The sequence below is a fragment of the Neomonachus schauinslandi genome, chromosome 9, assembly GCF_002201575.2.
Source record: "Neomonachus schauinslandi chromosome 9, ASM220157v2, whole genome shotgun sequence".
Lineage (NCBI taxonomy): Eukaryota > Metazoa > Chordata > Mammalia > Carnivora > Phocidae > Neomonachus > Neomonachus schauinslandi.
The window spans coordinates 37,455,255-37,472,419 of record NC_058411.1 but is presented as its reverse complement, the minus strand read 5'-3'; the positions used below and the strand labels follow the sequence as shown (position 1 = coordinate 37,472,419).

At 39.1% G+C, this 17,165-nt stretch overlaps 1 protein-coding gene across 1 annotated transcript in view; it reads left to right on the top strand.

Annotated features, from left to right (window-relative positions):
* The window catches only part of SYT16 (synaptotagmin 16), a 95,219-nt gene extending 81,869 nt beyond the window's left edge, over positions 1-13,350 (top strand). Inside the window, exon 6 of the mRNA XM_021701500.1 lies at positions 13,037-13,350. Within this exon, the coding sequence (XP_021557175.1) occupies positions 13,037-13,350 (314 nt within the window). The remainder of the gene's footprint in view (positions 1-13,036) is intronic.
* The last annotated feature ends 3,815 nt before the right edge of the window (positions 13,351-17,165 follow it).

Below are 17,165 nucleotides of genomic sequence, written 5' to 3'. Positions count from 1 at the left end.
AAATGGAATTGTAATCATATATACTTTCTAGGTAGAAATACTACATAGAAAGCTGTGATGTTGAGGATGGTACTATTGTATCATTATACATTTCTATATAAGAGAAAACATGCCAAAGAGGAAATTCTTGTAACAAATATTTAAAACTGAACAGAAAAAAAAAGGCAAGTCCTAATTTAGAAATTGACTTTATTCCAGAAGTTGAAGTCAGTTTGGCATTTGCTACATGATTTTTTGTAGACATAATGTTGCAATTTAATTTAAACCCTAACTGACATGCTGTATCTTTGCAACCAAAGTAATAGAAAACAATGTTGCTGTGATGCTGTTCATTAAAACAGAAACCCAGTAGTGAAGACAAAAGTTTTTTGTTTAGGTAGAATTCCAGCACTTGAGGAAAAGCCAGTTTAATTAGGAGGGGTTGAGAAAGTAGAAGGTGCCTTTGTGGAGATTGTAAAAGGGATCTCTTGGTACTTTCGAGGGCTTTAGATGTTGATGGCGTTGGTTCTTCATTATGTCTCACTTTATTATGCCACCAGCACTACTTTGGCAGTCATCAGGCAAGCTGAGGGTACATTTTTAGTTCCCATATGGAAGAAAATAAGAGACAGAACAGGAGTTTTATGAGATAACTGAGCAGAGTTGGAAGAAAGTGGGGAGGAGAGAGGATGCAGGCTAGGGGATGAGTGGGCCTGGGGCTGATGGGTGGCTGAGGGAGACGGCCAAGTGCACTGTCCCCATGAGGTGGATGGAGGGTAGGAGGTACCACCAGAGCATCATGGGTCAGAGTCTACCATGAGGAGCTGCCCGCAAGGGGAGAGGCATGTGTGGGAACACTCGTGTGAGGGTCCTAAAACCCTGCACATAAGACTCTGGGCTAAGGGACAGTTCCCTCTTCTGTAAACAGGGGACACCAATCCTGCTTTACAGAGTAGCTATGATAATTGAAGAATGGTCCTTAGAGAAGCCTGAGAGAGAATAGGTTGAGCCTGAATATTGGGAAATTTTCTTCTCTCGAATATCAAAGTTTCTAAATATTGCTAGAAACTGGGAGAAAGGCTGAGATTTAGAAGGGAGAATCTTTTGCCTCAAAATGTATCATGAAACAGAGGAGAACTTTGAACTCGCCAGCTTGATCCAGTTGGATGACTGTTCGGACATTTTAAACTTTTCTTTCTAAGCAAGATAGTGGAAAGGCAGACAGATAGTATACGAAATTCCTCTTCTCTATTAGGGCCTTAGAAGAAATAAACCACTGAAATGTAAGCTCCCCTTCTCCAACTTCCAAGGTAAATACCTGGGGGAGAGGGCTCAGTGAGAGGCAGGTTTTGCTTTGATGGGCAGAAGCTGGTGAGAGCATTCTTAGATATGAGTCTCCATGACATGCACTAGAAAGGCTAAAAGTAAGGCTGATTCCATCAAGTGTTGGCGAGGATGTGGAGAATACATTGTTGGTGGGAATGGAACAACCACTTGGGAAAAGGCCTGGCAGTTTCTTATACAACTAAACTTGTGCTGAAAATCCAACAGTTCTATTTTTAGGCATTTATCCACATGTTAAAAAGAAGAAGAAGAAGAAGAAGAAGAAGAAGAAGAAGAAGAAGAAGAAGAAAAAACCTGCACAAGAATGTTCAGAACAGATTTATTCATAATGGCAAAACTGCAAAGAGCCCTCATGTCCACATGAATGAATAAACAAAGATATATTTATATAGTGGAATACTCTTCAACAACTAAAAAGGAAATTAACGTGGGATCTCAAAAACATACTGAGTACCTGTTACATGACTCCATTCATAGGAAGTGCTCGAATAAGCAAAACTCATCTATAGTGAGAATAAGCAGAAGAGTGGTTGCCTCAGGATTGGTATCAGTGTCGAGATGAACTGGGCATGGACATGAAAGAATATTCTGAGGTGATGGGCATGTTCTATATTTCGATGGGAGTATGAGTTAAATGGATGTTTGCATTTGTCAAACTTACCAAATGGTACTAGGCTTTGTGCATTTCACTGTGTGTAAATTTTACCTTAAAGTAGAAAAGAACCATAAAATATTGAGCTCTGGTTATTTAAATGTATGCAGAAATGTTTAGGGGTGAAGAATAATGATGAATACAGCTAAGAGGGATTGATGGGTAGATAGATATGCAGGTATATGAGAAAGAAAATGGTCTGAGCTTGGGCTACTACAACAAAAATGCCATATGCTAAGTGGCTTCACAGAAATTTATTTCTCACAGTTCTGGAGGCTGGGAAGTTCAAGATCGAAGTCCAGCTGATTCGGTTCCTCTTCCTGCTTTGCAGACAGATACCTTCTTGCTGTATCCTCACATGGCAGAGAGAGAAATCATCTCTCTCTTGTCTTTTCTTATAAGGGCACTAATCTCATTCATGAGGGATCCACCCTCATGACCTAATCACCTCCTAAAGGTCACACATCCAAATACCATCACGTTGGGGATTAAGGCTTCAACATATAACTTTGGGGAGAATACACACATTCAGTCCATAACACAAAGCAAAATATAACAAATGAAGAATCTAGGAAGTAAGTATATGGGTATCCACTGTACAATTATTTCAAATTTTCAGTGTATTTGAAAATTCTATTTATACAATATTAGGCAGAAAAAGCTAGTCTGGTCTAGAATAGTTCAGCTGGATCAGGTGGGTAAAAATAAAACATGAACCTTAGCTTCTGTGGTTAGAATTACATTGTTTTTGATTATGTTGACATCTCAAGGTCCAACCTTATTCCCCTGACTCAACCTTGGACAGGATAGAGTACCAAGCAACTGAACCTGAGTGCATCTTCTGTAGCACCCTCTATAAACCACACCCATCCCAAGAGAAAGTATGTGATTAGGCACTTCCTGATTTCTAACTTTAACCTTTTCTCTGTTCATCCAATGGATGGATGGATGGATGGATGGATGGACAGATAGATGTAGATGTAGATACAGATAGATAGACTTGTATCTAGATTTACATCTGTCTACATATCTTTTTCTTCTTTATTTTTGGAAAATGCCCATGTTATATGTTGTTGTTGTTGTTTTTTAAATAATAGGTGGGCTAGGGATGATAAAATAGGCTATTTGAAAATTACTGAAACTAGCCCATTGAACCTATTTAGAAACAACATATAAATGAAGTAACAACGTGAACTAATCACATAACAGTGTGCCAAGAGTCATGCCAGTCATTTTCAAGGTAATACCTCATTTAGTATGTGTGGCCAGTGTTCAAAAATATTTTCATTATTGCTGTTAAGGTGGTGTAGGCTAGTCTACAAACTGATGGCAAGGAATAGTCTCCACATCTGTACATGGTTGATGGTCCAGGTGAAAAAGCAGTTTGTAGCATCTAGTAGTCATATGAAATCCCAATATGCATTTACAAATGCTTTTGAAAAAGTTTCCATGGAGAATTAGAAACATTTGATTATCCTTCGAATTTGGCTTCATGGGAAAGCAATTCACTAACAATTTAGCAGCTCTGTTCTGCCTGCCACCCAATTACTGCATGGCCTCGACAGTTGATTTAACCTCTCTGAATTTCATTTCCTTCCCTTTTAAATGAGGTTAACAAGCTAATGTTACCGATACAAGTGCTAAGTTAAAAAAAAATGTATTAGCTATTCTGTTGGTAGGTTCTCTTTCTCCATCTTTATTTTCACTATGTCTCTTTCTACAGTGCGTTACTGCGTTGTATATATGTGTGTGTGTATATACACACATATAATGGTTCTTGTCAAAAACTAACATTAAGATGTCCCCTCCAGTTAAAAACAACAAGTTCCCCGCCTCTCAGCATGTGCATGATTAGCCACATGTGATAATTACATCCCAAATGATAATACTTAAAGCAGCACCATATTAACCTTGTTAGGCACTCACAATAGCAGAGACTAGAGCAAAGAAAAACAAAAAAGCATATCAAGCTGCCTCATGTCGAGTGTGAAGAACAGGTGGGATGCAGAGGGTGAGCTGTACAAATGGAGTGCAGGGGGAAAAAGGACTAAATGAAAATGAACAGATATGGGGCATACCACCTTTCAAAATCCTGGCCCATTTTTCAGCTAAATATAGTGTTTATTAGCAACCACTGTGTGCTCAGAATTATGGCCAATTCAAACAAAGATTTATATGTGGCACTAATTTACAGAGTGCATAGGTGATAATCCTTTACTTCCATTAACTCACTTAATTCCCACAGCAATATTAAAGTTAGTCAGAAACTCTAGACAGAAAAGCAACGAGGGGGAAATACCATTGCCATGATACATAAATTATATCTCAATCAAGCTGTTTAGTTTGTTGGTGGTGGTTGTTTTGTTTTTTTGTTTTGTTTTGTTTTTAAACCAAGTTACCTGCAGAAGGATGGCAGTAAGCCTGAGGACAGACTTCTAGGGATGCCTGGGTGGCTCAGTCGGTTAAGTATCTGCCTTAGGCTCAGGTCATGATCCTGGGGTCCTAGGATCGAGTCCCGCATTGGGCTCCTTGCTCAGCAGGAAGCCTGCTTCAACCTCCGCCTGCTGCTCCCCCTGCTTTGTGCTCTTTCTCTCTGACAAATAAATAAATAAAATATTAAGAAAAAAAAAAAAAGACTGAGGACAGACTTCTCAACAGCAATGACAGAAGCCAGAGGAGAAGGGGACAATATCACCAGTTCAAGAGAAAAACAGTCTCAGCTTTTAGTGTTCTGTTTGAGTGAAGGAAAAATAAAGATGTTTTCCACAAAGTTTGAAAGGGTTTATCACTGAGAGAACTACTAACTGATGTATTTCAGGAAGAAAGAAATTGAACTTAGAAGGAAATAGTGAAGTTCAGAAAGGAATAATGAACAAAAAAACTGGTACACATGTAGGTAAATTTCAGCATGTATAGACTGCAAGAAACAATACAGCAGCAGTAGGAAAAATGACTAATATATTGGGAGTACAACAACAAAGAGAAATAAAATGAAGAATGAGAAGGGAAGATGGAAATCAAAGAATTCTGAGATCCTTATGTTGCTCAAGAGGAGAGTGGAGATATTGATTAATTTTAGACATTAAATCAAAGCACATGTTAAAGTTTTCATCTAACTTTCAAAGCATTAGAGGGAACAAATTAGAATAAAGAAAATTCAGTGGATCAATAGAAATCAGGAAAGGGTATTTAAAGGCATAGAAAATGCAGTATAGAAACACAAACCAAAACAATAAAAATAAATAAAAATTGTATCAGTGATCATAATAAATGTAAAAGGACTAAAACTGCTATGTAAAAGATAGATATAATGCTAGATTATTTCTCTTGCTCCCAATCTCTCCCTGTCTCCCCTCCCCACATCCTTCCACCTACACTGTAGTTTATGTTGGCCCACCTTGCCTCATAATGTATAAGAAAAAAAATTCTAATTACCAACAAATTGAGCTTAGCCTGGGCAAGTAAGAAGGATTTAACTTGAGGAAAATCCGCTAGTGTAGTTCACCATATTAGCTGACATATGAGAAACCATTATGGTTATCCCAACAGGTGCAAAAGAAGCTTTTGAGAGAATGCACTGTCCATTATTGATAAAGAGAACTCAGCAGATGGATAAGAAAAGGGTGTTAGTATAGGGTAGGCTAAGATGCAGTAACAAACAAGCCCTGCCATCTGGGTGGCTGGACACAGCAAAAGTTTATTTCTCCTTTGCATCACTGTTTGTAGTGAGTCAAATGACTCCTCTCTGCTGGGAAGAAGGCACACAGGCTCATTCCATTTAATGAGACAATACAATCATATTCAAAATGTGACCTGCATTGTTGTCGTGGACAGGGAAGGGACAGCATGGGAGATGTCTTGCTTGGGTGGGAGTACTTGAATATAGTCATGATTGAAGGTAATTACTATCATTTCTCATATTCCGTTATTCAGAACTCAGTCAGAAGGCCCAGTCAACTCAAATCTGGTATGAAGCCTACGTCCTTAGTGTGATATTATCACCTTATTCACCTGAGAAGGTTTGTTTGGCCTCTATTGTTTGAATTCTTCTGAAATCCATTTCTCACTGTTTGGAGGTCTGGAAGCAGTTAGCTTTTCTAACCACAGAAAGGTCTGCATTTCAGTATTCCTTCTTTTTCCTTTCTGTTTACCTTGCACACTGGCCAGTTCTTTACCAAGCTTACCTTTTGCCTCTCTCTGCCCCCCAAGTGAAGCTAGTAGTACTGAATACACTTCTAGCATTCTCTTTTCCAATCTCTTTCCCTAGGAGAGCAAAAAACTCACTGGCTGTATGCCCTTCCTCCTAACTTAGGTCAGATGGGGATTTCACCATCACATAATATGGAGTATGGGTCTCCACTATCCTAGCCTCTGATCTCTTCATCATCTGGCACCCACCTTCGATGCCAGTGCCCATTCTTACGTTGTTTTGTTGTTGTTGTTTTTTTTATGGAAACATTCCAGTTCAGATTATCACTTACAATATCAGTCAGATTTTGTCAGGGAAATAGGAATAGTCTAGATATTTTGAGTCCAGTATTACACATTTATTGTAGGGTTGAAGCTCCCTCAGGAAATCTAGATGTACAGACATCACAGGAAAGATGCCAAAATGGTCTGAGCTGTTTGTGCAGGAAAGAAGAGATTCTCATAAGGATGTTTGAACACCATGGGCAAAACCCCTACTTTGCCAGTTACTGGGTCTGGAGAGATGCGGCTCCCCTTTTCTTCTATCTTCCAGTCTCAAACAAGATGCTTTCATTAGTGGGATCTTACTGGCAGGAGATTTAGGGAAATGCAGTTTTAAATTTTATGCCCCTTTGATACAGGAAATTGCTTAGGAAGGAGAAAATGGTGTTCAATATCAACAACTAATATGAGGTACAGAACTTGCTTAATCTCGTTAGTGGGCATTTAAAGAAAATCTGCACTGTCATCCTTAATCCTGAAATCCCTTTATTAAAGTCAGGAACGAAATAAGGATTCCCACTGTCATCACTCTTATTCAATATTGGACTGGAGGCTCAAGACAATTCATTAGGATAAGAAAAAAATAAAAATTTAAAGCGTGAAAGAAAGAAAACTGCCATTATTTGTAAAAAAAAAAATGATTGTTTACATTAGAAGATCTACATATTTGAACTAATAAGTTTCTCATACAAAACCAATTATTTTCTAATACATCAGGAATAGTTAGGAAGAAGAGTTTTAAGGGTGCCTCAGTGGTTCAGTTGGTTAAGCGCCCGACTCTTGATTTCAACTCAGGTCATGACCTCAAAGTCCTGAGATCCGGCCTCCGGTCAGGCTCTCTGCTGGGCATGGAGCCTGCTTAAGATTCTCTCTCTCCCTCTGCCCCTCCTCCCCTCTTAAAAAAAAAAGGAAAGAAAGAAGAGTTTTAAAACATTACTATGCACAACAGTAAGAAAATACCTAATGTACCAAAGGATAACATTAATAAAAGATGAGTAAGAAAAGAAAATTATGGAAAAAGATACAAAGGTTTTTGAAAGACACAAAAGAAAACTAGGTGGGTAAACTATGTTCATTGGTGAGAATGTTCTGTATTGTGAAGACAACTTTTCCCAAATTAATCTATATATCCAGTACAAGCCCAATCAAAATCCCCACAGGGTTTTGGTGCTTTTGTATATTTTGCTTTAAAAAGAACAGGGGCGCCTGGGTGGCTCAGATGGTTAAGCGTCTGCCTTCGGCTCAGGTCATGATCCCGGGGTCCTGGGATCGAGTCCCGCATCGGGCTCTCTGCTCCTTGGGAGCCTGCTTCTCCCTCTGCCTCTCTCTCTCTGTCTCTCATGAATAAATAAATAAAATCTTTAAAAAAAAAAAAAAAAAAAAAAAAAAAAAAAAAGAACAACAACAACTTGACAGGCTGATCCTAAGTTCATATGCAACAGCCAGTTAAACAAGAACTTAAAATAATGAAAAGTTTTTAAAAAGACAATAGTAGGAGTCTCCCTAGCAGATACAAAGGCATATTATAAAATGATGTTAATTACTATGATCAGGTGAGGGAAAGACACTCAAGCCCGGAAAGTTGGTACCTGACATTGTATTACAAATCAGTTGTGGAGATAATGGGCTATTTAATGAATAATGCTTCCCATATGGAAAAAATAAATAGATCCCTACTTCACACCACACATAAAGATCGATTTCAGGTAGATTAAATATCAAATATGAAAAATAAATTCTTATGACTCGTAGAAGAAAATATATGAGACTATTGAGTTTGGGTAGGATTTCTTTTTTTTTTAATTTATTCATGAGAGACAGAGGCAGAGGGAGAAGCAGGCTCCCCGCAGAGCAGGGAGCCCGATGCGGGACTCGATCCCAGGACCCTGGGATCATGACCTGAGCCGAAGGCAGACGCTCAACCGACTGAGCCACCAAGGCGTCCTGGGTAGGGTTTCTTAAAGAATTTCTTTTAGGGGCACCTGGGTCGCTCAGATGGTTAAGCATCTGCCTTCGGCTCAGATCATGATCTCCAGGTCCTGGGAACGAGCCCTACGTCAGGACTCCCAACTCAGCGGGGAGTCTGCCTCTCCCTCTCCCTCTCCCCCTCCTTGTGTGCTCTCTCTCTCTCTAATGAATAAATAAAATCTTAAAAAAAATTTTTTTCTTTTAATGAGGGGTGCCTGGGTGGCTCAGTCATTTAAGCATCTGCCTTCTGCTCAGGTCATGTTCCCAGGTTCCTGGGATCGAGCCCCAGAGCCCCATGTCCAGCTCCCTGCTCAGCGGGGAGTTGGCTTCTTCCTCTCCTTCTGCCCCTCCCCTGCTCATGTGCACAGGGTCACTCTCTCTCAAATAAATAAATAAAATCTTTAAAGAAAAAAAAAAGAATTTCTTTTAGCCCATAACCTGAAAAGGAAAACATTTATGAATCAGACTCCACAAAAATATAAAGCAGTTATCCTATAAAAGTCACTATAAAATAAAAGGATAAGAACAGAGAGAAGATACTAGCAATAAATATAACATAGATTTTGTATCTAGAATTTATAAAGAGCCAGCAATCCACTCCTAGATATATACTGGAGAAATTATCAAATTTTGGTACAGTACAAAATATAGAAAAATGTTCAGTGATATTGTTTCCATTCTTGGTTATTATAAATAAATATCCATTAATTAAGAGAATGGACAAGTGAATTGTGGTTTAGAACACTATACAGCAGTTAAAATAAATGAATCACAGATGTATATATCAATATAGGTAATATAAAAAATTTAATGTGGAATGAACAAAGGCAAGTTTCAGGAATACCTACAGTAAAATGCTAAATACTTTTAAATGTGCAAAATTCTGTTAAGTATATTTTGGCTATCTTTATTTATGTCTACTTACACAATGAAAATGATGAACTCCAAATCCAGGCTAGTAATTACCTTTAGTGAGAGAAGAAATCAAAAAGGATCAAGGAGAGGGGCGCCTGGGTGGCTCAGTTGGTTAAGCGACTGCCTTCGGCTCAGGTCATGATCCTGGAGTCCCGGGATCGAGTCCCGCATCGGGCTTCCTGCTCGGCAGGGAGTCTGCTTCTCCCTCTCCCACTCCCCCTGCTTGTGTTCCCTCTCTCGCTGTGTCTTTCTCTGTCAAATAAATAAATAAAATCTTTAAAAAAAAAAAAAAGGATCAAGGAGGAATACCCAAGGATCCTCAATTATAATATTTTGTTTCCTAAAAATCAAACAAAAAGCAAAAGGTCAGTAGTAAATATGACAAATGTTAAATATCACAAGTCTGTGTGGTGGATATTTGGGTGTGTGTAATATTGTTCTCTACTCTCTTTATGTATGTTTAAAATATCCTGTAATTATTACTAAATTAAAAGGGAAGGGGAGGTTAAGTGATGGAATTCCTTTCCCTTGCCCTGACAATCATGGTGCCCCAGTCTTGCCCCAAGGCGGGGTCTGATGTACTATTGGTAGAACATCATGCTGCAAATGGGCAGTGTTTTGTATGAGCTCCATAAGTAACCACTATGGTATTGTGCTGTTTCTTTGGAAACATGACTTCTGAGTTTCAAATGACATACTTTTATGCCATGATAAATTGAGGATTGTGTACTCTTATAATTATTTTCTGGTACACATGGCATCTTCCTTTATGGAGAAGGAGACAGTGACTGGTAAAGCAGCTGCCACAGCTGGGTCAGAAGAGTGGAATCGAGGACTATCAAGGAATTATGACCCATTCAACCTTTTGATGATGGTTTTGAGTTACTAGAGCCACTGAGGGGCAACCTGAATCCTCATCAGAAGATAAAATATTGCTTGGTATTGTTTTGTAGCAAATATTATCAATTCCAAAAAATTAAAACAGAATTCAGTGAAGTTGTATATTGACTTGGTCCTTTCTTCGTCCATTCTGGCTGGCACTCATTGGAATAAGTCACTGAACCCCAAAAGACCTCAGGTGTACTCTGCACTGTTCCTCACAGGTTGACTTTCCTGGGCACAGCCTTGGCTCCGGACACTGAAAAGTAAACACATTATCACTGCTGAGGAAAGGTTCCCTTTGAGCTGGAACAATCAGCAACGTTTCCCTTCTTTTGGTTAGGTGCCCTCAGACTGGATTGTTTATCAAATGATTATTTTCCCCTTTTGTCATACACATATCATTCAGCTTCGGTGATGGCGGTTTGGTAGTAAATGGCCTTTCTTGTCATTAGAAAGTGATCTGTGACAGGATAAAGATTGAAATTGCACTTTGTGAAATGAGCAGGTCTTTTGTTTGCAAGATTAACTCAATTCCCACTGCCAAAACCAAGGCAAGAATTGCCAGAGCGGCTCAGGGACTGGATTGAACTTCTCCTATAGGAATCATGGAGCTGTACAGCTGTGGAAACACAAATTCACTCCCCTATTGCTGGTTTTCTGACAGCTTTCTCAGAAGAGCAGTTTGAAGAGTGGAGAGGCCTGTTTCTGAGACAGAGAAGTGTTTTCACACTGAAGTGTAATTTCACACCTTGTGTTTCTCAGCAGATAAGTGAATAAAATAACACATCAAACTGGAATAGAAAAAGATCAACATAGAAAGAAAACTGCAGGTTGTAATTTGTTTCCCATCTTGCAATGCTCTTGTAGAGAACAGTAAATTACAGAGATCTGGATTTACACTTTCAAAAGTTTGACTGGTTGTTAGGTGGGAAAGTGAGTAGTAAACACAAATCAGCTTTCAGCCTGCATTGAACAGAATATACAGAATGATAGAATCTGCGAAATGTCCTAACACTTAGATTTTCTTTTTTAAAGGCTAAGACACACATAAGGTAGTGGTAAATATTGTCATTAAGAGAGGGTCAAGAAATTGATGAGTTGAGTGATTTTAATAAAAATATAATTGCCTTTGGGGATAATTTTCTTTGCAATTATCTATTCAGGAATTTTAGCAGCAGTAGTAGATTATGTTAATAAAATTTGGATAATTTTTTTCCTTTCTATAAATTGCTAAACATATGAGGCTAATCCCATTTTATAGCATTCCAGTGCAAGGGTGATAAAACCAAGGGGTTTATCTTCATTTTGCAAGTTTGAAAACCCAAGACCAAAAGAAAAAAGGAAGTCAAGCCTGCTGGAGGGTCATGCACGTTCGTTACAAAATGTTTAATATATATTGAATGTCTACCATGTGTTGGACACTAGGCCAGGAACCAGGGGTACAGTTGTACACAGGCAATTCCTCCTTCAAACTGAGAGCCTTGCAGATGAGTAAGCAGGCAGCAAAGTCCTGGGATAACCTGAAGCTAGATTTTGATGGAGCCCACGGAAGGGTTATCTGAATCTGAGCTGGTCGGAACAGGAGCAAGTGGTCAGCAAAAATTCCTGCATAAAGCCACAACCAGACTGAACTAATGAATAGAAACCAAGGGAAGGTGTTTATCACTCGTGGTTTCAGAGCATGCACAGTTTGTGCAGAAGTGAAAGAGAAGGAGAAGGGTGGGTTGGAGGGATGAAGGGAGGTCAGTATAGAAGGAACGCAGCATATAAAGGAAGCAGGGGTGCCCAGTGAAACGGAAAGGTAAAAGGATCAGAGTATGTCATCTATACCAAGAAATTTCATTTTTGCCCTGAGATTAATGGGCAGTATTGAAGGTTTCGTCTTTGTCTATTAGTGAGAGTGACATAAACAGATTTGCATTTTAAGCTCCCTCTGACTGTGGGATTGGGCAGCCTGGTGATGGGAGATGGGTGAGGAGACCTGCCGTAATGCAAGTGAGAGAGGCTAGTGACTGGAGATTGCTGTGCATGGAGTTCAGTGGCCTCAGGGATGGAAAGAAGTGGGTGGAGTTGGGAGCTATTTAGGACATAGAATCAACAGAACTTGGTGATTGATTGGCCGGACTAGGAGTGAGGAGCCAGTCTTGTCAAAAATGTCGTCCTGACTCCTGATGTGGATAAATTGAGTGGATGACACTACTGTTTGCAGAGAGATGGGGAATACTGGAGCAGCAAGTTTTAAGTGTTGGGGACATGAAGAGTGAGACATGTGCAGGATGTCCACAGGAAAAAATGTATTGAGCTGGATCTTGAGCTTGGACGAGAAGTCTAGGCCAGAGTTAAAGGTTTGGTACTTGTCATTGAGTGGATAATATGGTCCAAAGAATATGTGGAGAGTGAGAAGAGAAGATACTCTTTAATCTAGGCCTAAAACAGTATTTTGATTATGAAAAGAAAAATACACATAGAACAAAATGTATATATTTATCTTGTTACATAAATAAAATGTGGCTGAAGAACCACGCATGTCCACACACACCATTGCACGCATGCTTATGCATGTATACACCTCTGTATGTATAGAGCTTCTAATGAACGTCAGCAAGGTGCCCATGGTGGGCTGCATGAAACATTAACCATTGAAGGTAATAATCCCTTTCCTTAATAATTCATGGAAAGTGTGTTAGTCCTACGGCAAATACCAGGCCTAAGGATGCTGCTCAGTATGTTAAAAAGGAAAAGTTTGGATCCCATGTAAATATTACAACAAAACTAGCAACACAGTAAGCTCTGATGTTTTCTCATTTCTGTTGTTTTTTTCCTTAGATACATACGGAAAGCTCTTTCTTCTCGATTCTGTGGGTCAAGAGATGTCCCGCTGTAAGACGTCCATTCGACGTGGTCAGCCCAATCCAGTCTACAAGGAGACCTTTGCTTTCCAGGTGGCCCTCTTTCAGCTCTCTGATGTCACACTGATGATTTCCGTTTATAACAGGCGTACTATGAAGCGTAAAGAGATGATTGGTTGGATTGCTCTGGGCCAAAACAGTAGCGGAGAAGAGGAACAAGACCATTGGGAGGAAATGAAGGAAACCAAAGGCCAGCAAATCTGCAGATGGCACACCTTGCTTGAATCTTAGTTCTGCCAGCAGGCATTTGCATGTGACATCTGCCCTGGCCACCAATGTTTTGGCCACTGATACCAACTCAGCACATGCTGGTAGGCGTTTTAAAGACAGGCTTACAAATAGGTATTAGAGTCTACTAACCTCTGGGACATTCTGGGCAGGATCTTTGGGTCTCTCAAAGGTTTGATTTGGATTCAGATATTATAATTTAAAAAAACACATACACGGTCAAGTGTACTTTATGGCAAATTAACCACAGTTGAGAACAGTGATGATGAGTTATTTTGTGTTAATAGATCATTGAGTCTGGGTTCAACCTCAGGAATGAAGCATCTCTTGCTGTCTCTGTTTGATTGAAGAGTAACCTGAGATCGCAAGGGAGCTGTTAAATTTCACTATTTGTAACCAGGTATGTATATGAATCAGAATTTTGTTAATATGGTGCCAAAACCCCCCCCACTACAGAAACGAATCGGATGCCAAGGCTCATAAGAGAGTGTAACCGTCATCCAGAATCCCCTATTTTACATTTTTCTCTCTGTGAAGAAAACTCATTTATTTACTTAAAAAATAAATGTTATAAACTCATACTTATAAAACAAATTTGTGTTCATTAAATACCTTTCTTTATCTCACTTATATATTGTGGTTTCCTATGAGATTTGGTTAGGTGAATCATTTTGAAGGTAAAACAGAGTTCAAAAACACTGTTGAAAGACATCTTGTTTCCTTTTAATATGTAAGATTTCCAACTTGTAATTTTCAAGGTTTTTATGCTATTTTCTCACCTAATAAATTCTTACAGAATGAGAAGAAAACAAAACAAAACAAAAAAACCCATATTTAAGTCATGGATTTGTTGATTTTCTGAATCAAGTGTTCTCCTTTAGATTATACTTTTTCTATATTCAATGATATATACACATACATATATTTTGAATGCACACCTGCATGTAAACCTTATTCTTTTTTATGCAGTTATTTTCCCTCATTAGAGCATAGTAAATTGTATATAATGTGTCCTTAATAAATGTTGATTTAATTGACTCTTAGAAATGAACATGTTATGATACCTGTGAATGAAGAAATATTTTCAGCTTGTGTGAAATGACACCGAGTTTTGTTTTGTTTTTTTGTTTGTTTGTTTGTTTTGAGCATTTGAAGTGCCTATAATTGTCATTTTCCATGGCATTTGCAGCAGCGTCTATTAGTCACTACTTGCATTCTGGGCATGTGCCATTCATAACACTCATCTTGTCCGGTGATAAGCATGAAATTGTATCTCTGACTGGCTTTTACATATTTGTGCAGTGCATGTTTATTTTCCTTTGGTTATATGTGAGTCCTTAATTTTAATTACCTGAAATTGTCAGTAAAAAAAAAAGGGGGGGGGGGAGGAATGTGTGTCCATGTAACACCGCGCCTAATGTTCAGCTCTTCTGAGCAATTGCTCAGTCACTTATTTTTAGCTTTTATGTTTCATTGTTGACTTATTGCTGTCTGTGGGAAGAGTGGGAGCTAGTGATGGATGTATACAGTTAGAAACACAGAACCCCTCCTCAGCTCTACATTTGACAGATTGTAAACGTAGGCTGTAACACTTGAAGAACATACTTATTCCTTACCATGCAGTGTGTAATGGTTATCCTGACAAGAAGAGACCAGGGCACAGATAATTCTTCTGTGATTTCAAGTACCCATTTGTGAAAGAAGTGATTTCATATGGAAGAATCAGAATTAGCAAAATAAATTAATATCTTAATTTCTTTTTAGGTCATGGGAGTTTCATCTATAACACTGCTCAGTTATTGGGAAGAAGTAATAAAACCATGCTCCTTTGGGTTTTTACCCTACCTTTCTTTGGAAACCTCAAAGTGCTTTTCCAACATTATATCCATTAACTGCTGAGTGGTCTTTGCAGTGTGGCTGTGTCATCGAGTAGGACTGAGTGCAATTGACTAAGTAGTGGCACAGAGAATTGGCTTTTCACATCCCTCACTCTCTTTCCGCGCTTGTGTTTAAAGGGAAGTAAAGCAGCCTTGTTATGCTTTCCTTTATGCAGTAACATAAAAGCAGCATTCACTTTAAAATTTACATTTGAAAAAAAAACCTGCATATATTGTACTGACCGTCCTGGATTTTCCCCCCTTATATTTTCCTGCTCTATGTTTTGCTGCATCCCTTGTCTTATGGTGCCAAATCATCACCTATGCTTCGTTTTCTGCTGCCTTGACCCACCCATTTTTAGGGTTTTCTGCTGGTACGGTGAAGCTATCCTTGTGGGTGTGATCTCTTTTCCAATAGCCTGCCTATGAGGCTGTTACAGGAATGTGCAGCGTTTTAAGGAACGAGATGCCTGAAAAGCATTTTTAATTTTTGTAATTTTACTATGTTGATGCTATTCACCACGTAGGATGCATGTACATCTTGAATATACAGCAGTCTAAAGCTGACTGTATAAATATAAAATGCTAATGACAAGATACATTAAAATACGAGGCTGGATTTTTTTTTTTACATTGATTTGAAATTCTGGTTTAGTAAGATCTTTTGATTTTGTACATTTCAACTCCCTTATTTGCCTGGCAAAGTCTAGACACAATGCACTCAGCATGTTTTTCTTTTCACTAGAGCCCTTACAGCTACATTTGCTTTTTAACAGTTATGAAAGATAATTAGTTGGTTCCACGGTGGAAAAAGCTCCTTTTGCCTATTTGATCTAGCTAATAATTAACATCTCACAGAGACATTTGAAATTGAAGAAGCACAGTATTTGTTGCATGAGTAGTTCCTTCCGTGATTTTTCCTGAAAACAGTGCTTTTGAAATAATACTACAGAGGGTAAATGATGCACTGGGTTTATGGAAATCTGCTTTATAGTGTGTCTTCTTTCAGGGCATTAGTTTACACTGAATTGAGAAGTGCTGGTTTCACCAATCACGGTGGTGGCTCTTGTGCTCCCTGCTCCCCTCTGACTATTGTTGAATTTGTAAATGGGCCATTCACCAGGCAGCCAGGCATCTGCTCTTGCTTCTCTCTCCTTCACTGGCTCCCTGTGTGATGCACAGCTGTTTGGGACCCTGTTTTTGCTGATGTAGCGTAGCTGGGAGGGAGGTCTTGCCTTCCTTAACAGTAGAAGAACTTATACTGCTGTCGGATGGATTACGCTTGGCATCCACCTGTACAAAGTTCGAGAAAGAATCCTGTGACTGCAAGGGGGGCCAAGAGAGTAGGCTACTGCGTTGTCGTTCACTTTCGGCACTGGGCCCTCTGCTCCTTCTTCAGTGACAGTATGGACTGAGCTTGAACACTGATGTCCTCTGTAGCGTGAGGAGCTGCAGTGAGAACCTAGCCTCTGTCTTCGCAGCATAGGAACTTCCGCGAGATTTTACAAATTGTTGTCACCTCTCGGTCAGTCTCAGTGCTTTACATCGTGGTTGTACTAGATGGTCTTATCTGAGAACCAAAATGCTTTTCCTTTCAAGTAATGCATCGTTTAGGTTGAAACTACCACCAGGTTAAGCGAAAGTTCTCCTCCAATAGCCACTGAGTTTATGAAACTGATGGTTCAGCATTGAACTGTGGGGCTCCCAAAAGCCCGGCTATCCTGTTGCAGCAGAGAACTCAGTATGTTAGGATCAGAAAAGTGATAGAAGAAGATTATTTGTAGATGACATAAAACCAAATGGAGATGCATGCCTTAATAATAAACAGGGCCAGAAAACCCATGCAGTGTCCCCTCTTTAAGGGAACTGTGACCAGAGCACATTCTATTCTATTTGATCCACAACAAACAAAAATGATAGATAATCCTGAAATGGCAAAAG